Source organism: Lissotriton vulgaris, chromosome 5, assembly GCF_964263255.1.
Source record: "Lissotriton vulgaris chromosome 5, aLisVul1.2, whole genome shotgun sequence".
Classification (NCBI taxonomy): Eukaryota; Metazoa; Chordata; class Amphibia; order Caudata; family Salamandridae; genus Lissotriton; species Lissotriton vulgaris.
Window position 1 is genome coordinate 1,992,047,090 of NC_141693.1, and position 20,699 is coordinate 1,992,067,788.

Below are 20,699 nucleotides of genomic sequence, written 5' to 3' on the forward strand. Positions count from 1 at the left end.
TGGTGTTTAGGGCCCTACCACATGAGGTGAGGGGTATGCTCCTGGTTACAGTCTGAGAGGTGATCTGTGAGAGGTGAGGGGTCTGTGAGAGGTGAGGGGCCTGCGAGAGGGGAGGGGCCTGTGAGAGGGGAGGGGCCTGCGAGAGGAGAGGGGTCTGTGAGTTGTGAGGGGCCTGTGAGAGGGGAGGGGCCTGTGAGAGGGGAGGGGCCTGCGAGAGGAGAGGGGTCTGTGAGTTGTGAGGGGCCTGTGAGAGGAGAGGGGTCTGTGAGAGGTGAGGGGCCTGCGAGAGGGGAGGGGCCTGTGAGAGGGGAGGGGCCTGCGAGAGGAGAGGGGTCTGTGAGTTGTGAGGGGCCTGTGAGAGGGGAGGGGCCTGTGAGAGGGGAGGGGCCTGCGAGAGGAGAGGGGTCTGTGAGTTGTGAGAGGCCTGTGAGAGCAGAGGGGTCTGTGAGAGGTGAGGGGCCTGCGAGAGGGGAGGGGCCTGCGAGAGGAGAGGGGTCTGCGAGAGGGGAAGGGCCTGTGAGAGGGGAGGGGCCTGTGAGAGGGGAGGGGCCTGTGAGAGGGGAGGGGCCTACGAGAGGGGAGGGGCCTGCGAGAGGTGAGGGGCCTGCGAGAGGAGAGGGGTCTGCGAGAGGGGAGGGGCCTGTGAGAGGAGAGGGGTCTGTGAGAGGGGAGGGGCCTGTGAGAGGTGAGGGGCCTGTGAGAGGTGAGGGGCCTGCGAGAGGTGAGGGGCCTGCGAGAGGTGAGGGGCCTGCGAGAGGGGAGGGGCCTGTGAGAGGGGAGGGGCCTGTGAGAGGCGAGGGGTCTGTGAGAGGCGAGGGGTCTGTGAGAGGCGAGGGGTCTGTGAGAGGCGAGGGGCCTGTGAGAGGGGAGGGGCCTGCGAGAGGAGAGGGGTCTGTGAGAGGGGAAGGGCCTGTGAGAGGGGAGGGGCCTGCGAGAGGGGAGGGGCCTGCGAGAGTGGAGGGGCCTGCGAGAGGAGAGGGGTCTGTGAGTTGTGAGGGGCCTGTGAGAGGAGAGGGGTCTGTGAGAGGTGAGGGGCCTGCGTGAGGAGAGGGGTCTGTGAGAGGGGAGGGGCCTGTGAGAGGTGAGGGGCCTGTGAGAGGGGAGGGGCCTGTGAGAGGGGAGGGGCCTGTGAGAGGGGAGGGGCCTGCGAGAGGTGAGGGGTCTGTGAGAGGCGAGGGGTCTGTGAGAGGCGAGGGGCCTGTGGGAGGGGCCTGTGAGAGGGGAGGGGCCTGCGAGAGGTGAGGGGCCTGTGAGAGGTGAGGGGCCTGTGAGAGGTGAGGGGCCTGTGAGAGGTCAATCAATCAATCAATCAAAGCATTTATATAGCGCACTACTCACCCAGAGGGTCTCAAGGCGCTAGGGGAGGGGGGTCCGCTACTGCTCGAACAGCCAGGTCTTGAGTTGCTTCCTGAAGACGAGGTGGTCCTGGGTCAGGCGGAGGTGGGTCGGGAGGGAGTTCCAAGTCTTGGCGGCGAGGTAGGAGAAGGACCGTCCCCCTGTGGTGGCTGTTCGGATGCGGGGGACGGCGGCGAGGGCGTGGCCGGTCGATCGGAGCTGGCGTTTGGGGGCGTAGAAGTTGAGGCGGCTGTTGAGGTACCCCGGGCCTTGGCTGTGTAGGGCTTTGTGTGCGTGGGTGAGGAGACGGAAGGTGATTCTCTTGTTGACCGGGAGCCAGTGCAGGTCTCTCAGGTGTCCGGAGATGTGGCTGTGACGGGGGATGTCCAGGATGAGTCGTGCTGAGGCGTTCTGGATCCGCTGGAGTCTCTTCTGGAGTTTGGCGGTGGTTCCGGCATAGAGGGAGTTGCCGTAGTCCAGGCGGCTGGTGACGAGGGCCTGGGTGACCGTCTTCCTGCTCTCGGTGGGGATCCACCGGAAGATCTTACGTAGCATGCGCAGGATGTTGAAGCACGACGAGGAGACGGCGTTGACTTGTCTGGTCATGGAGAGGGAGGAGTCCAGGATGAATCCCAGGTTGCGTGCGTGGTCTGTTGGTTTGGGTGCGCTGCCTAGGGCGGGGGGCCACCAGGAGTCGTCCCAGGCAGAGGGTGAGGATCCCAGGATGAGGACTTCCGTCTTGTCCGAGTTCAGTTTCAGGCGGCTGTTCTTCATCCATTCGGCTACCTCTTTCATCCCTTCGTGAAGGTTGGCTCTGGCGGTGGCGGGGTCGTTGGTGAGGTAGAGGATCAGCTGGGTGTCGTCGGCGTAGGCGATGATGTTGAGGTTGTGCTGGCGTGCGATGGCTGCGAGGGAGCTCATGTAGACGTTGAAGAGGGTTGGGCTGAGCGAGGAGCCTTGGGGAACGCCGCTGATGACTTTGGTGGCTTCAGATCTGAACGGGGGGAGGCGGACTCTCTGTGTCCTTCCGGCGAGGAAGGAGATGATCCACTCCAGTGCCTTCTCCTGGATTCCGACGTTGCTGAGTCGTTGCACTAGTGTACGGTGGCAGACAGTGTCGAAGGCCGCGGAGAGGTCTAGGAGGATGAGGGCTGCTGTTTCTCCGTTGTCAAGCAGTGCTCGGATGTCAGCGGTGGCTGCTGAGATCAGGGCGGTCTCGGTGCTGTGGTTGGCCCGGAAGCCAGACTGTGAGAGGTCGAGGGATCCGTTCATCTTGAGGAAGGCGGCCAGCTGCTTGTTGACGGTCTTTTCGATGACTTTTGCAGGGAACGGGAGCAGCGAGATGGGGCGGTAATTCTTGAGGTCGGTGGGGTCGGCTGATGGCTTCTTGAGTAGAGCGCTGAGTTCGGCGTGCTTCCAGCTCTCCGGGAAGGTAGCGGTGTCGAAGGAGGTGTTGATGATGTCCCGCAGGTGGGGTGCGATGACAGCGTCTGCCTTGTTGAAGACGTGGTGAGGGCAGGGGTCGGTCGGAGATCCGGAGTGGATGGAGTTCATCGTGCGGACGGTGTCTTCAGTGCTGATCGGGGTCCAGGCGCGGAGGGTGGTGGTGGGGGGCATTGGTTCGGTCATGGCGTGCGTCAGTTGAGTGCTGAAGCTGTTGTGTATGTCCGCGATCTTGTTGTGGAAGTAGGAGGCGAGGGAGTTGCAGAGGTCTTGCGAAGGGGTGATGTCGTTGTTTCCGGCGTTGGGGTTGGAGAGCTCTTTAACGATGTTGAAGAGTTCCTTGCTGTTGTGTGCGTTGTTGTCCAGTCGTTCCTTGAATGCAGTTTTCTTGGTGGCGTGGATCAGTTGGTGGTGTTTTGGGGTGGCGAGCTTGAGGGCAGTCATGTTGTCCGGTGTTGGGTCTCTGCGCCAGGTTCTCTCGAGGGCTCTGCAGTTCTTCTTGGAGCTCCTGAGTTCGTCGGTGAACCATGGGGCTTTCTTGCTGCCGGGTCTGCTAGGCGGGGTCCTCAGGGGGGCGAGGTCGTCTGTGCAGTCGCTGATCCACTTTGTGAGGTTGTTGGCCGCATGGCTGGGGTTCGTTGCGCTGGTGGGTGGGTTCTTGCTCAGGGAAGTCGCGAGCTGGTTGGCTGTGATCTTGTTCCAGCTTCTGCGTGTAACCTGTTGCTGTTGGTGGTGGATTGTGGTCCTTCTGAAGCTGAAGTGGACGCAGCTGTGGTCTGTCCAGTGGAGTCCGGTGGCGTGGCTGAAGGTGATGTCCTTGTTGGATGAGAAGACGGGGTCGAGTGTGTGTCCGGCGTAGTGGGTGGGGGTGGTCACCAGCTGCTTGAGTCCCAGGTTGGCGAGGTTGTCCAGCAGGGTGGTGGTGTTGCGGTCGTTGTTGTTCTCCAGGTGGAAGTTGAGGTCCCCAAGGAGGATGTAGTCAGCGGAGAGTAGGGCGTGCGGGCTGATGAAGTCAGCAATGTCCTCGCTGAATTGTGTGCGTGGTCCCGGGGGTCTGTAGATGAGGGTGCCTCTGAGGGTGGTCTTGGGGTTGATGTGGACCTGGAAGTGCAGGTGTTCGGCGGGTGCGAGGGTGTCGTCGGTGTTGGTCGTGATGCGGATCGTGTTCTTGTGAATGATGGTGATGCCTCCTCCGGTCTGGTTGATGCGGTCCCTACGGATGATCTTGTAGCCGTCTGGGATGGCGATGGCGATGTCGGGCGCTGAAGAGGCGTTCATCCAGGTTTCCGTGAGGAAGGCGACGTCTGGTGAAGTTGTGTCGAGCAGGTTCCAGAGCTCGACGGCGTGTCTGTGGACGGAGCGGGTGTTAAGCAGGATGCATTTCAGGTGGCTGCTGCTGTTGCTCGTCTTGGTCTTGGTCGGTGCTGGAGTAGTGCAGGTCCGGATGCAGGTGAACTTGCAGGAGTGGCAGCAGAAGGGTCCGTGGGTGCGTCTCAGGGTGGCTCGGTAGCAGCCCGGGAATCTACCGGCGTTGAGTGCGTAAAGTTCGGTGGCGTCGTAGGTCCGGCGGGTGGGCTGGTTTCTGCGGGGGCCAGGGGTCCTGGCGCTGGGCGCGGTCCAGGCACGGACGGGTGCAGACGGGCTTACCTTTGGCGCACCTTCGGTGCTCCCGCTGCGCGCGTCCGCTGCGCGGTCGCCCTGGGGGCGTCATAAGAAGGGGGACGGGAGGGCGGGTCAGCTGGGCATCGGTAGCGGTTCGGCCAATGGGCTGGTGGTGGGCGGGGCCTGTGTGGAGCTGCGGCGGGAAAACTGGCGAGCGGGCGGCTCTGCTGTGGCTGGGCCGCTCAGGGGGGCAGGGGGGCGTCGGCGGCGGAAAAGGCGGCAAAAGGCTGGCTTGTCAGGAGCAGGAGGTGGCAGGAGGAGCAAGGGGGTGACCCGGCCTGGTGAGAGGCGCAGCGGTCAGGGGCCTGTGAGAGGTGAGGGGCCTGTGAGAGGGGAGGGGGCTGTGAGAGCGGAGGGGCCTGTGAGAGGTGAGGGATCTGTGAGAGGTGAGGGCCCTGTGAGAGGTGAGGGGTCTGTGAGAGGGGAGTGATCTGTGAGAGGGGAGGGGCCTGTGAGAGGTGAGGGCCCTGTGAGAGGGGAGCGGCCTGTGAGAGGTGAGGGGCCTGTGAGAGGTGAGGGGCCTGTGAGAGGTGAGGGGCCTGTGAGAGGGAGGGGCCTGTGAGAGGGGAGGGGCCTGTGAGAGGGGAGGGGCCTGCGAGAGGCGAGGGGTCTGCGAGAGACGAGGGGTCTGCGAGAGGTGAGGGATCTGTGAGAGGTGAGGGGTCTGTGAGGGGAGGGATCTGTGAGAGGTGAGGGGCCTGTGAGAGGAGAGGGATCTGTGAGAGGTGAGGGGCCTGTGAGAGGTGAGGGGCCTGTGAGAGGTGAGGGGCCTGTGAGAGGTGAGGGGCCTGTGAGAGGGATCTGTGAGAGGTGAGGGGTCTGTGAGAGGTGAGGGGTCTGTGAGAGGGATCTGTGATAGGTGAGGGGTCTGTGAGAGGTGAGGGTCCTGTGAGAGGGGAGGGATCTGTGAGAGGTAAGGGGCCTGTGAGAGGGATCTGTGAGAGGTGAGGGGCCTGTGAGAGGGGAGGGATCTGTGAGAGGGGAGGGGCCTGTGAGAGGGGAGGGGCCTGTGAGAGGTGAGGGGCCTGTGAGAGGGATCTGTGAGAGGTGAGGGGTCTGTGAGAAGGATCTGTGAGAGGTGAGGGGTCTGTGAGAGGGATCTGTGAGAGGTGAGGGGTCTGTGAGAGGTGAGGGGTCTGTGAGAGGGATCTGTGAGAGGTGAGGGGTCTGTGAGAGGTGAGGGTCCTGTGAGAGGGGAGGAATCTGTGAGAGGTGAGGGGCCTGTGAGAGGGATCTGTGAGAGGTGAGGGGTCTGTGAGAGGGGAGGGGCCTGTGAGAGGGGAGGGGCCTGTGATAGGTGAGGGGCCTGTGAGAGGTGAGGGGCCTGTGATAGGTGAGGGGCCTGTGAGAGGTGAGGGGCCTATGAGAGGGATTTGTGAGAGGTGAGGGGCCTGTGAGAGGGATTTGTGAGAGGTGAGGGGCCTGTGAGAGGTGAGGGGCCTGTGAGAGGGGAGGGGCCTGTGAGAGAGGAGGGATCTGTGAGGGGGAGGGGCCTGTGAGAGGGGAGGGGCCTGTGAGAGGCGAGGGGTCTGCGAGGGGGGAGGGGTCTGCGAGAGGTGAGGGGTCTGCGAGAGGGGAGGGATCTGTGAGAGGTGAGGGGCCTGTGAGAGGGGAGGGATCTGTGAAAGGTGAGGGGCCTGTGAGAGTTGAGGGGTCTGTGAGAGGCGATGGGTCTGTGAGAGGCGAGGGGCCTGTGAGAGGGGAGGGATCTGTGAGAGGGGAGGGATCTGTGAGAGGTGAGGGGCATGTGAGAGGGGAGGGGTCTGTGAGAGGTGAGGAGTCTGTTAGTGGTGAGGGATCTGTGAGTGGTGAGGGGTCTGTGAGAGCTAAGGGGCCTATGAGTGGTAACGGGTCGGACACTGATTACACTGTGAGAGGTGAGGGGTCTGTCGCTGGTTACGCTCTGAGGGGTGAGGGGTCTGTCGTTGGTTACGCTCTGAGAGGTGAGGGGTCTGTCGCTGGTTACGCTCTGAGGGGTGAGGGGTCTGTTGTTGGTTACGCTCTGTGGGGTGAGGGGTCTGTCGCTGGTTGCGCTCTGAGAGGTGAGGGGTCTGTCGTTGGTTACGCTCTGAGAGGTGAGGGGTCTGTCGCTGGTTACGCTCTGAGGGGTGAGGGGTCTGTCGATGGTTACGCTCTGAGAGGTGAGGGGTCTGTCGCTGGTTACGCTCTGAGGGGTCTGTCGCTGGTTACGCTCTGAGGGGTGAGGGGTCTGTCGCTGGTTACGCTCTGAGAGGTGAGGGATCCGTCGCTGGTTACGCTCTGAGGGGTGAGGGGTCTGTCGCTGGTTACGCTCTGAGAGGTGAGGGATCCGTCGCTGGTTACGCTCTGAGGGGTGAGGGATCCGTCGCTGGTTACGCTCTGAGGGGTGAGGGGTCTGTCGCTGGTTACGCTCTGAGAGGTGAGGGGTCTGTCGCTGGTTACACTCGAAATAGAAGGGTCTGCCTCTGATTATACTAAAAGTGAGGGGTCTGTCTCCAGTTACGCTCTGAGAGGTGAGGGGTCTGTCTCTGGTTAAGCTGTGAGAGGTGAGAGGTGAGGAGTCTGTTAGTGGTGAGGGATCTGTGAGTGGTGAGGGGTCTGTGAGAGCTAAGGGGCCTATGAGTGGTAACGGGTCGGACACTGATTACACTGTGAGAGGTGAGGGGTCTGTCGCTGGTTACGCTCTGAGGGGTGAGGGGTCTGTCGTTGGTTACGCTCTGAGAGGTGAGGGGTCTGTCGCTGGTTACGCTCTGAGGGGTGAGGGGTCTGTTGTTGGTTACGCTCTGTGGGGTGAGGGGTCTGTCGCTGGTTGCGCTCTGAGAGGTGAGGGGTCTGTCGTTGGTTACGCTCTGAGAGGTGAGGGGTCTGTCGCTGGTTACGCTCTGAGGGGTGAGGGGTCTGTCGATGGTTACGCTCTGAGAGGTGAGGGGTCTGTCGCTGGTTACGCTCTGAGGGGTGAGGGGTGAGGGGTCTGTCGCTGGTTACGCTCTGAGAGGTGAGGGATCCGTCGCTGGTTACGCTCTGAGGGGTGAGGGATCCGTCGCTGGTTACGCTCTGAGGGGTGAGGGGTCTGTCGCTGGTTACGCTCTGAGAGGTGAGGGGTCTGTCGCTGGTTACGCTCTGAGGGGTGAGGGGTCTGTCGCTGGTTACGCTCTGAGGGGTGAGGGGTCTGTCTCTGGTTACGCTCTGAGAGGTTAGGGGTCTGTCTCTGGTTACTCTGTGAGAGGTGAGGGGTCTGTCGCTGGTTACCCTCTGAGAGGTGAGGGGTCTGTCTGTGGTTCCACTGTGAGAGGTTAGGGGTCTGTCGCTGGTTACGCTCTGAGAGGTGAGGCGTCTGTCGCTGGTTACGCTCTGAGAGGTGAGGGGTCTGTCGCTGGTTACACTCGAAGGAGAAGGGTCTGCATCTGATTATACTAAAAGTGAGGGGTCTGTCTCTGGTTACGCTGTGAGAGGTGAGGGGTCTGTCTCTGATTACACTGGAAGGAGAAGGCCTTCTCTAAGGCGGAGGAGCGTCGCCCCACTGCTCAAAAGGAAAAATAAAATGCGAACGTATCGTTATCTTCATTTTATTTTTTCTATTGAAGCCAGTGGCTCTCGGAGAGGGCGGGGCGAGGAGTGGTTTGCACTCCTTATGTTCACATGACGGCTTGGTCGGCCCTCTCTGGCCGGCCCAACAGCCCTGCGCACGTTGCCTCTTCCCCACCAGGCTTGCTTTACACAGTCTGCTGAGGAACATCCAAAGCCTCCCAGTTCCCGTCTGAGCGCCGAACCACGGCGCTCAGACCAATCACAATGTTGCATTGCAGCGTTGTGATTGGCTATGGGGAGCTTGCGAGCCCGGGTGCCTCTTGCAGCTTCCTGCTGCTGGTGGAGACAGGAAAAAGAGGATGGAGGAGAGGCGGCGGCCAGTAGGCCCAGGTACGTTTTTTTATTTTCTATCCGCCCCACTACTCCCGATTAATAGCAGCCGCTACTGGTGAGGGATCTGTGAATGATCACACTGCGTGGAAAGTTAGCGGGCTCCTGATTACAAAGTGAGAGATTCACACATTATTACACCTTGAAGGTAAGGCCTCTGTTCTTGACTACACTGTGGTAAGTTAGACGTCTGTCTGTGTCGGGTGGCAGAAGGGGCATACCCTAGTTATGCACAGGAAGGTAGTGAGCACTATCTGGGTGCAGACTAGGAAGAGCGGGTTTTGTAACTGTTCACATATTGTGGGAGCTTTAACCCGTTTACCACAGCGATTATTTTGCCGCAGTGCGGGCGTTCCACAGAGTGGGTGGTGCTGCGTCGGCCATTGGCCGTTCGCAGCACCAGGGAGATAGTGCTCACGACGGCCAACTGCCGTCAGGAGCACAGAAGGGGTTAGAGGGAGGCAGTGTGTTCTAAGGGTCAGAAACACTGACTTTGGAACTGGAGAACTAAGTTTGAAATTGAACAAGGTTTGAATCTGACTGTGGCTCAAGGATCTGTGATTCTGACAAATAATTTAAACTCCCTTTGCCTAGAAAAAAATAGGAAAGTAACAAATGGGTCTCTTGTAAAATATCTGGTTCTCCTATATAGCTCACTACTGCCTTTGGAACAGAGCTTTAATTGGGCCTGGTCAATTCAAGTATTGGATACAGTAGTAGTTAAAAACAGGCACTGAGGCAAATCCCTAACAGGCTCTGTATTTATTACCTATACTGACAAAACCGCTTATCAATTTATGGACAATAAATGTAAAAAAACTTCCAAGTACTCCAAGACAGCGTTTAGATCATGTTTATATTTCAGGTGTTATTTAATCAGGCATTTCCTCAGAGTGTCAGCTACTTCCAAGGCGCTGTGCCCCTGTATTTTTGTTTTGTGTGTAGCATGTTACTCTTGTATTGTGTGTACTTCACACTGAGTCCCCTTCAGGCGTTCATACCGGCCACGATTGAGAAGGCTGGAGTTGAGGCTGAAGCCAGTGCAGGTTTCTCACAGTACCTGCCAGTGGGTCAAAAGGTGTTCATAATCCATGGTCATCCAATCCTTGGCCTCTCAGCAGAATACGCAGTGTAGGGGTCATGTATTCCAAATTACAGTTGTGATTCAGTACAAGTGTGCATGAAGGCAGTACACAGCTGACAAAATATTGACCAGGTGAAAATAAAAGAAAATGCAGTGATTACGGGCGAGTCAGTGCATTGGGTGTTGGGGGTGGTAAAGTGGAGAAAATGCAAAGAAGTGCATTCAGGAGAGAGTGAAATGAGGGTGCTGAAAAGGAAAGAAATGAGGTAGATGGAAGAGATGAAGCGAGAAAAAGGTAAGCATGTCAAACAGAGTGAACTTAGCATGAGACCCTCTGAAGACCCCCAGCCTCCAAAAGGCCTCAGGAATGTTTCATTCACAGCCTCATAATTTCAGCATGAAAACATTTTCAATATTATCTTAAAAAGCTAAAAACCAGTGTCAATATCCCTGGCTGGTTTTAGATGTATGTCTGATGAGGTATATATCTGGATGCAAAGGCAAAGATCAGAGGGGCCTTAAAATTACTGGTCGGATGGCACGCGATTCAGAAATGTATGGCCTGATGTGGAACTTGCCAGGTGTGTTAGGCCATCACAAACATGACAGGTATCCTGCCCACTGTTTTACAAGTGCCACTGGATATAATGAGGTCCACTGGAATTATGCGATTGTGTGCTCGCAGCGTTTTAAGCATAATTCTATATTTGCCAAATAATCCACCATCCGCTGCATAATCTGCAGGTTTTAACGTATTTCTCAAACCATTGATCACGCTGATAAAATCTCAAAATCTAAAGGCTATCAACTACGCTGATGACACTCAACTCATCCTCTCTTGGGAGGGTGAGGACTCGATTCCTTTGGAATCCTTTCATGACTGTCTGCGAGACACAGCTGGCTGGCTACACAACAACTCTCTACAGTTCAACGCCTCCAAAACTGAGGTTTTGTTCTGTGCCGGAAGTCGGATCCCTCGCCCTTTCCCGGTGGATTTTTGGCCCCCAGAATCCTCGGAAAAATCCCAGCTGGCCACCACTGTCCGCAATCTGGGTGTTATGATGGACAACAAACTCCGCATGGAAGCCCAGGTTGCGAAAACAGTGTCCACCTGCTCGGCCCTCATTCGATCCCTACGTAAGATCTTGCCACTACTTCCCTTACAGGGCTGGGCTTTAATAGTCAGGTATACTATTCTAAGTCGCCTCGACTATTGTAATGCGCTGCTACTCGAGTCTCCAGCCTTGCTGTTAGACAGACTTCAAAGAGTACAACCTGCCGCTGCTAAATTGGCCCTCGGCTGGCCTAGGAGATTCTCGGCCACAGCGGCGATGGCCGAACTCCACTGGCTCCCGTTGAAACAGCGAGAGGCCTTTAAATCCCTCTGTCTCGTTTTCAAAGCCCTGCATGGACTTGGGCCCAGCTCTCTACAGGCCATGTTTGACTGGTATACCCCAACCAGAGCCCTTCGCTCTACAACGGCATGCCTTGTAAAAGTACTGAGATTTTAAAAAGCTAGGACCGGAGGCAGATCCTTCAGAGTTGCGGCTGCTAAACTCTGGAACAGTATGCCCCTAGATATCCGTCAAACGAAAGAACTCCTTCCTTTCAGGAAACGTGTCAAAACCTGGCTGTTTCCTAAATGTTAACTTGCTGGCCACTATACTGCTGCTCTCCCCCGTGCTTCCCCCCCGGAGATATCTTCAGCGCCAGGATACCTGTAAGGTGACAGCCGCGCTATACAAATGTTTTAAACAAATAAATAAATAAATAACCCCAAAAACTGCTTCTAGCTCACACGGTTCAAAAGCTGCTAAAGGTCCTTTGTTAAGGTCGACTGGTCGCCGTTCTCTTACGTTTTTTGCTGTATTTGGATGTTGTGCTGATACTGGTGGGGTGCAACCAATGCCCAGACAGTGTTTCAGGAGACTCCCCTCTTTGTTTCATCCCACTTAAAGCCCTGCTTTTGACTGATGCTCCAAATGTTTTGCCCTGAGCTGCGCCCTCAGGACAGCACTCTCTGACATTCAAAACCACTACTTTTCACCATTCCTAAAAATACTTGGGGAATTTATAACTTCCCCCAAAATATTCAGGGACTGGAGTTTGAAATACTAAGTAAACCTCTGGAAATATTTGAAGGAAATTTGCTATTTTTCCAATATTCTAGGGCTGGAGTTCGAATAGTAATTTTGACCTTCCAGTGTCTGCCACGCCCACTGCTGCCCTGAGGGTGCAGTTAAGGCAAGCTCGGAACCATAAAATTGTAAAAATAATTCATATGATGGTTGGATGCCTCCGCATCGTTTGTCCTGTGTTGGTTTCTTTTATTAATTGTTGCGCATATCTTGTAGTGCGGTCCGTGGCACGTTTACATCGATTGTAGACACCGTGGTTAATTTGTGGCGGCCCCGGTTTTGGACAAACCCCTTGTTTTTCTGCGTTTTAAATCCCAGTCGACGTTTGAATTCCCCGTTCCGTATTTCTTCTGGCTCCCGGCCTGGTTTTGCTCCCTTCCGTGTTTTCTTTGGCTCCAGGACGTGTTTTGCTTCTCTCCGACACTCTCCTCCAGCCGGGATCCGTCCCCCCGCCCCTGTCAACAGAGGTGGCGTCAGAGGGGGCGGGACCTCGGCCGGTGAATGGAAAGCCCGGACAGAGCTGGGGTCAGACCCGAGCGAGCTGAGGGTGAGGGAGGCGGGATTCCAGCAGCAGCCTCCGGGGACCCCCAGCCCTGCACCGCCCCCCCTTCCTAAATACACCAGACGACCCCCGGAGACCAGCGCACCCCCTAATACTGCAGCCTCATTTGAACATTTGTAACGCCAGCCACCGCGGACCTGGGCACCTCCAAAATACTGCAGTCTCCGAGCGAGGACTTTCGCTTCTAAAACTGTAACGCTCCGCGCACCCCGAAACTGTACAGCTTCCCGGAGAGCTGCGCGCCCGAAACCTGTTGCCCCCTTTCAGTAACCACCGAAGGACCTGTGCACCCCCGAAGCTGGTCCACCGGAGGACCTGATCCAGGCGCACAAGGACCCCTCCCCTCCGACCCAAGGAATTGCGAACCCCCGGCGAACTCGGACCTGCGACCCCTCTGCGCTCGTGGATCCGTGAACCCCGTTTGCACTCGTGGCTGTGGATCCGCGAACCCCATCTGTGCTCGGTCCACTGCGCCTGGCACACCTCCTGGATAGATAAGGATCCCTTTACGCGCCCGGCTGCCCTGCGCCGGGACCCCCGATGGCGCTGCCCGGGTGAGGATGCCCCGGCCCACCCATGGTGCACCTGACGCCCCCCGCCAGGCTCTGCCATGAGCACCCCGAGAGCCTCCGGAAGATGTTCGAGGGCTCCCGGCGGATGCGAAGCCTGTGGGACGGGGTGCGCATGGAGGTGGAGGCCGACGGGCCCGTGGTGCTACACAGCTTCACGCAGCTGGATCCGGACCTGCCCTCGCTGGAGGTAAGAGGGGTGCCCCCGCCCCCCTTCAGCGCCTCCTGCCCTCGCCGCGCCCGAAGTCACAGCGCGCCCTCATACACATACAACACTACGCAGACCCCGCACCGGTCTTAAGATAAACTAACTATATTCAAATGCCCACCTCACCTCCGTCCCGCACCTGAGCGCACGCCCCATCTCCCCCCCCCCCCTCGCACCCTCTTCTCCCACCACCCCAGAGACAGACGCCATTCACCATTTGTCACATTTATTTATTGTGCAAATGTGAACCTTTGGGCAAGACCTCCCTGCGTCGCCAGAGCGCCACAGTCCACCCGGAGGTGGGGTGATTGGCAGGGAGGGTCTGTAGCTGAGATGCTGATGTTCAGTGAACTTAGAGACCGCTACTCTCACAAGGCCAGTGAGGTCAGCCACCAGTGAACATATACATGTTAGCAACCACACACTGATGACAATCGGGTGCTGACGACACATAATGTCTTTTCCACTCTTGGTGGGTGAGATATGTAAGGAAGGGGGTGTAACTCGTCTGTCTATTCCGGAGGCTGAAGAGTGTGAGTGAGGGGGGGGGGGAGGAGGGAGAGGGGGCTTTCATGAATATGAAACTGTTTTTTGTCTGACTTTTTAAAGAAAATTATGAAATATTTAATAATGGCAAGTACATAAAAAAATTAGTTGAGCTGTTCTGTGGGTGAATTTTTCAATATCTTGGAGCTATTGCCCTGTTCTTATTTAAAGTTGGGAACATCTTTTGATGTTCTCTAGTCTGTCTTTTTCCCTGGTTGGATGTTCCCTTAGAATTTGTTTTCTCAGGGTCCCTCTTCTGTTTATCTAGTCATTCTGGTGCTCATCCAACCCATGCTGTGGACCTCTGTGGCGGCCCATCCAACCCATGCCAGGGGCCTCTGTGGCGGCCCATCCCAACCCATGCCGTGGGCCTCCGTGGTGGCCCATCCAACCCATGCCGTGGGCCTCTGTGGCGGCCCATCCAACCCATGCCAGGGGCCTCTGTGGCGGCCCATCCCAACCCATGCCGTGGGCCTCTGTGGCGGCCCATCCAACCCATGCCGTGGGCCTCTGTGGCGGCCCATCCAACCCATGCCGTGGGCCTCTGTGGCGGCCCATCCAACCCATGCGTTGGGCCTCTGTGGCGGCCCATCCAACCCATGCCGTGGGCCTCTGTGGCGGCCCATCCAACCCATGCCGTGGGCCTCTGCGGTGGCCCATCCATGCCTTGGGCCTCTGCGGCGGCCCATCCAACCCATGCCGTGGGCCTCTGCGGCGGCCCATCCAACCCATGCCATGGTCTTCTCCTGTCCTTTGTCCAAACCCCTCACCTACTGCGGTTAATATTCCACTGAAACACTGAGGCCACTATACAGACGCATGTGTCTCTTTCTAGTTAGGTTTGCAGTGTGTACCCACCACATATATTTGTCTTTTTTATGGTTCAGAAAACTAATTTTCGCAATTAGAGACTGACCCATTTAAGTAGAATGGAATTGAGTTTTTTTTCTTCTTCCATAAAACTAAAGTAGTTTCTGGCTGCATTCACCAGACGTTTGTCAGGTGGTCCCTGCACCCCTTGAAGTGTCTGTCTTCTTCTACCTCTTCTTGTGTCCGCATCTACAGCCTTGTCCTGCTTTCTTCTTTTATTTATTCCCTGAATTCTGACTAATGCTGTTCACACTAATCCACCTTAGTTTTTGTCTCTGAAAATACCCGTCTCCTCTGACTGGCATAGCTCAGATGCTGATGAAGGGAATTGATGCTCAAAACTGAGCCGAAACATGTTGCCTGGTTTATGGATGTGTAATCCAAGTAGTACTGGGTTGACCAGTTAATTCTAAATAGACCTTGTTTAGGAAGTGTTGTTCATCACACAAATACATGACTGTCCTAGCTTTCTAAGTTCTGATTATCACTAGGGCTGGAGTGACAGGGTTGTGCTAGTGGAGAGTGGTAAACAAAAGTCTTCCGAGCCCTGAGTTCAGGGGAAAGGGGGCGCAGACTCCGAAGATACCTGCATGTCCAAGTTTACACTGTCTAGTCTTCAAACACCAACTGCTCCCCGCACTCACTCCAGAAAATCCTGGGGTACTTGTTTACTTGTTTATTCATGTGTACACGCGCCGTGCGCGCGGGCTGTCCTCGTGCCCTTGACTCTGATGAGGGCGGGGTTGGCCTGTCTGTTTGTTTGTTTTCAGCTGCGCATAGAATGCTCTGTATTGTGACCCTGTGGTGTTTCCGTCGAGCCCGGGGGAGAGGCCAGGATTAGTCGGGTGCGAGTCTAATCTGGGTGTCTCTTTATATTAGGGTGCCTGGGTACAATGGGTGAGGAAAAACTGCAAGTCCCAGAATGCAAAGTAAACAAGGGCATGATGAGCTCCGTGCCCCTGGCTAGCGACGGGTTGATGGCTGTGCAAGCGGATAGATATATATGGGGGGGGGGGGGTGCTTCTTATGGGCTCAATATGCGGACACCCTCGCAACTACAGCTAACCTATTTCTCAAGAGTAACTTCTCCAGGCCCAGTCGCTTATAGCAATTCTTTAAAAAAAAATGAGTATAATTTTTTATTTTAATAACGAACCAGTGAAGTCTCCTAAAGTGCCACCTGGTTGGACTGCACCGGCACTTTTGGGACCTCTGTCTGCGCACTTCCCAGGCACACCTTCACTTATCGGGGTGCCACAAACACCAGGATGGAGCTGGTGAGGTGGGTTCAAACGTGGGTCTTCCAGTATCGGGGGCGTGCCGCAGATTTCTAGCGCTGCGTGATTAAACACGTCCAGGGATTAGACTTCACGGCACCCTCTATTTTCCCTTCTCGCTGTGCCTATGGGGGGGGGGGGGCTACCTGGTTTAAAAGATAGAAACTGCGATTTGTGTCTCTGCGCATCGCGGCCCTGCAGATGCATTAAAGACACTGCTTTTTACTCAACGTGCCTAATAGTCTGCTGTAGCTCAGTTAGGTGAAGCTGCCTCCTTCTTCTTCAGTCTATCCCTTGCGCCGGGAAACCCACTGTGGGTAGCTGTGCGCGATACAAGCTTAAATAAATAAATAAATTGTGTTGGGAACGCAGAAAACTCATTTGAAATGGAAAAGTAAAGTCTCCTTAAAGGGCTCTTGGAAAGGTGGGTGGGCTAGCAAAGGCAGGCATGCCCTTTTCTTGCGCCTGTGACCTTTCACCTTTGGTCCCAACAGGGCAGAGTGGTGTGTGAGTTTGTCAGAGCAGAGCTGAGTGAGATGCATTTATCACTGGGCTTGTCACTCGCTTTATCTCGACCTCGAACCTTTCACCTCTGGTGTGAGGGTGACACAGGTGTGCCTGCTCTTACCACTGGACCGCGTCACCCACCTGGGACCGCTCGCCAACGCTGCGGGCTCTCCACGCTCCATCCTCAAAGTGGGCGTAGGCCGGAGCCAGACGCAGGGCAGTGAAGGCCCACTTTAAGGTCTGGCTACAGACTTCAGACACAAGGCCACTCCACAGCTGTTGGGGGTTCCATTTTTTAAGAGGGGGTAAACAAATTTATTGTGTATGGTTATCAAAACCTTTACAATATTGCAAGTATTAAAAATGAGTAAGAACTGTTTTTAAAATAAAAAGTGCTGTTACATTCTGTAATGTCCTTAAACTTTGAAAGAAAAAGGAAAGAAAAAAAAAAGATAAGAAGCAAATATTGCTTAGTAAGTGTTCTTGACTGTTAATTGTGGTTCATGCCTTCTGTTTTGTGCCATTGGTCACAATTTGTTTGGTTTTCTGTATTAGAACGGTCACCTTCTGTAAAAATCTGGTGGCCCTGCAAGCTGTCTGCAACTGGTCACTGTTCAGTGCTAACATGACTGCGGGCCGACATGATCTGATTTGGGATAAACAAAATATATACAATAAGTAATGACGTCTCAGGTTGGCCAAAGATGGACAGATGCACAGAATATGAGTCAATGTTTCATCTGATTGGCCACAGAGTCTACAGAGTGATGTCGGCCATGATTGCTTCCATGCAGGGGTTTGATTTTTTGAAATGTAGTTTCCCATCCGGACTCTTAGGAGCGTTTGTTGAACGGCTGGGGTTATATGGGTGACTAAATAAGGTTTCGGTGCACATTTCTCATACGAACCGAGCACCATCCAGCCATGTTTTTTCTTTGCTAAGGCGGCTTTGTCTGTCGTCCAGGATTTTAATTTTGCTGCACTGTTGACTACTTTTTTAAAAGCCGCAAATGTGTGGTTGCTGTTCCATACATCTCGCATATTGAGATCTGTCAGTGCTTCTTCAAGTGCTAATTTCCAAGGTTTTCTTGCATTTGTTTGGTGGTTTATTTCGGACCAGCAAAAAGCCATCAGCGTATCCTCTTGTGCTGCTCTTAGTTTCCAACTCAATTTCAGGAGGGCAGCTTGTCTGACTTGTTGCTGATTTAGTAACCCAAATTCGAGTCGTACTTGCGCTTGAGATGCAAACCTCGGGATCTGAAAGATGTATTTAAACAGCTCTGACTGTTGTAAGTTCAAAAAGTTTGCGTCTTTGCCTCTATATAGTTCGGAGCCATACGTAAGGGATGGTAAAAACTTCGCCGCGATCACCTTCAGTAGGTGTGAGTTGGATGGACATTTCAGGTTTGTTTTTATTAAGTTTAGAGCGAACCGAAGTTTGTTAGACTGGGCTTTCCTGTGCTGTTGTTGTTCTTTTAATGTCCACCTTGAATCAACGACTACTCCCAGGTACTTGTAGGAAAGGCTTTGCTGTATGGTGTTACCTGCTATGTGCCATTTGAATGATTTCCGCCCTGACCGAGATCCAAAGCAGACGATCTTCGTTTTGTTGTAGTTAAAGTAACATTTTATGCAGCCTGGGTGGTAAATTCAGTTCCACTCATGGAATTTGGGTAATTTCGTGTTTAATGGAGAACACGGAATTGCCAAAAATTCGTGATCCGCTGCTTTGCGGAATTTTTTGCTTGTTAGCACTTTCAAAATGCATGTTCGAGGTATATTTCACCCCCCCACCCAGCACGCAAACAGCATTCACGAACAGGAAAAAAGTATTGCGAATGGGCGGGACAAGCCATTCCGCGTGTTCGCGGAACTCTGCGTGCTCGCACAGATTTTTTACCGTTTCACAGAGCTTTGTGCAGCGCGACTAAGCAAATTCCACCCACCCATACATTTTATGTAGTGCCTAACATTGGCCTCTTTGAGAGCGCTGATCCTAGGCTCGACCTATGCGATTCGTGGCTTATAGAAACTGTTCATCAATTGGTTCTCTTTGATATACACTGAACAACGGAACACCTATATACATATTATACCTGTATGGACCCCTCGCCTCCTGAACACACATTACGTGCCAGGGAGGTGGTATTTCTACTCCCAGGCCTTGTGGGGGATGTCCGGTGCCCGAGAGAGCCACCTGTGCCCAGAGCAGCCAGGGTTCCGCCACCCGGAGCGCCACAGCGACTGGTTCAACATCGCTTGAATTCTGGACCCCGAAGCTGCCTGGAAGGGCCCTTGTTCCCAAAAACAGTGCCCTTGTGGCAAGATGTAGAGGGGCATTCTGGGAGGATTCTGTTGTGCCAGTTAGGACATGGCATCTCGCCCACAGAGGTCCTGTTGTGACTGTTCTTCGTCCGTCCTTGGATGGAATCGGGTGGCCCCTCTTACGTGGCTCGGCCACGGGGTGCACGCGACTCGATGGTGCAGGGCCGGCCGTAGGCATGTGCAAGCTGTGCACCTGCACAGGGCCGCCAAACCCCAGGGGCCGCCACACCAATATATATCCTTAATATAATAATCCTCTGAGGATGTATACATATTAGCGTGGTGGCTGCCTTTCGGCTCTGTTACACTTCCAAACACCCTGACCCCCCCCCCCTCTTCACTGGCCTCCATGCCTCTTCCGGGGCCTCCTACCTATGCACCCTGCCCACGGCCGCCATGAGCCTAGAGCCGGCCCTGGATGGTGCCGAGCAGTGCCATGAACATCTTGTGACTTCTACCCACTGTGCCCATGACCAAGAAATAATCTGGGCAGACTGGCATGGGCTCTCCAGAAGCCAGGCTGGGGACCTGCGGAGATGGGGAGCCCTACACCCCACCTTGAGGTGCAGGCAGCGCACGCGCGGGGAATCATTATAATAGGTCCCTCAGACAGGTATATAAAACGGGTGGAGACAGCCAGGGGCACGGGCGGGGTGGGCTGTGGGGTGGCAGAGTCCGGCTCCTGGCAGAGGTGCACTGGCGGGCAGATTGTCGGATGCCTCCAGCTGGCTAGGACCGAGGTGCATGGGTATGTGTGCTTTGGGTAAGGGCGAGGTGGTCTTAACAGAGCTCACTGTTAGCCGATGCGGGCAGACCACTACAGTTTCAGTTCTAGGCCTGTGCGGGCACCCTGACGGGGCTGTGGTGTAACCCAGCGCCCGGGGCTGCAGCTTCTTGGGCTGTGCCAGTGCTGCTTTGAAAGCAGCCCCCAGGCTATGCTCCAGAGAATGTGCCCGGTGGGGGCCCTGGCATCCACCCACCGACAGCTGCGCGTGCGCGAGGAGCCGGCTCTTGTGCGCTCCGTCCTGTCTCCGACGGCTCTGCTGTCAGCTGTGGTGACCTCAGCAGGGAATGTGGTGCACGTGTGGGGAATGACTGCTGCTCTGAGCCACCACTTGTACCCCACCCTGAAGGCGCCTCGAAGACTTGGCGTAAAGTTTGGGTGCAGCGTGTAAGGACTCTGTGCGCAATGAACTGGAACAGATCGGCTGCTCCGGGCTTGGCCTCTTCCACAAGCCAGGTCGAGGCATCTCTCTGACGCGAGCATGTTATGTATAGCGCCTACTACCAGTGCGTTGGCATGGTAGCGCCCCCTGAACCCTGCACCTCTACTTGCGAGCCTGGGTGTGCCACCAACCAGCTGTCATTGGTCGGGTGTGTGGGGCTTGGGGGTTTGTTCGGTGTTTGGCTGAGAGGTGGGCGGTGGAGAACAGTGGGAGCGTACTTTGTCAGGTCTGTGTAGTGCCTTGTGCACGGTCGGAGAACGAAGCGCTTAGTTTTTCTTCGGGTTTCGTGGCCCTTTAACCATCTGGATCTGTGACAAGTGACCTAGAACACCCGACTCTTGCTTAAAGGCAGCGTGCAGCTCAGCGCCCCCCTCACTGGGGTGAAGAGACTGCAGGCGGCGCGTCACCTGCGCGCCTTGATGCCCGTGTGGGAACCCGCGGCGCTGTCTTTTGTTGTTGTTTTGTCTCGTGCGAGCCTTCACAGCAGGATTAAGTTTTTTGTTTTGTTTGTTTTTCTCTCCGTGGCTGATCCGGGCGGCCTCTTTGAGGCAGGGGTTCTCGCTGTCCTTACAGACCTCTCCTGTTTGTAGAGGACCCTGCTGGAGTCGGAGGTTCCGCCCAGGGGGTCCCCGGGAGGGTCGCTCTGCCTGCCCCCAGTCCTCCCTCGTCTGGAGGTGGGCGCAGGGGGCCTGTGCTGCAGGGTCTGGCTGGCAGGGATCTCCCTTTCTGGCCTGTGTTTGGAAGGGCCTCCCTCTTGGCACAGATACCAGGGAGGAAAGATGAGAAGGAAGGAAACCAGGCCGCGGTGGGGGAGGGGGGCAGGATTCGTCCAAGGCGCAGAGTTTAGCAGCTGCGCTGCGGGTTCGCTCCCCGCACTCCGCCATGTAAAGTTCTTTCATTTCTCGCACCACGCCCCCCCTCCGGGGGAAGCTGCGAAGATCTCCCGCTTCAAAAGTTAACTAAACCAAAGAATCTTTGTTATCTCAAGATCACATGCGGCGGCCGTGGTGGAGCCGAGAGTCAGCCCTGGTTCTTTGCTTGAGTAGGGTC

The 20,699-nt window shown here is 55.7% G+C and overlaps 1 protein-coding gene across 7 annotated transcripts in view; it reads left to right on the top strand.

Moving 5' to 3' along the window:
• Positions 1-20,699, top strand: part of RALGDS (ral guanine nucleotide dissociation stimulator) — a 436,172-nt gene that overhangs the window by 338,970 nt on the left and 76,503 nt on the right. For 2 of the 7 annotated variants that reach the window (XR_015296109.1, XM_086924742.1), the window contains exon 1: positions 12,081-12,880. The exons of 4 other annotated variants lie outside the window; for them this stretch is intronic. Coding sequence is in view for 2 of the 3 variants with exons in the window: in XM_086924742.1 (XP_086780868.1) it covers positions 12,698-12,880 (183 nt within the window). In the remaining variant the exon portion in view is untranslated. Of the gene's footprint in view, positions 1-12,080; positions 12,881-20,699 lie in introns of those variants that run through there. One more of the 7 variants, XM_086924740.1, reaches the window with a different exon arrangement.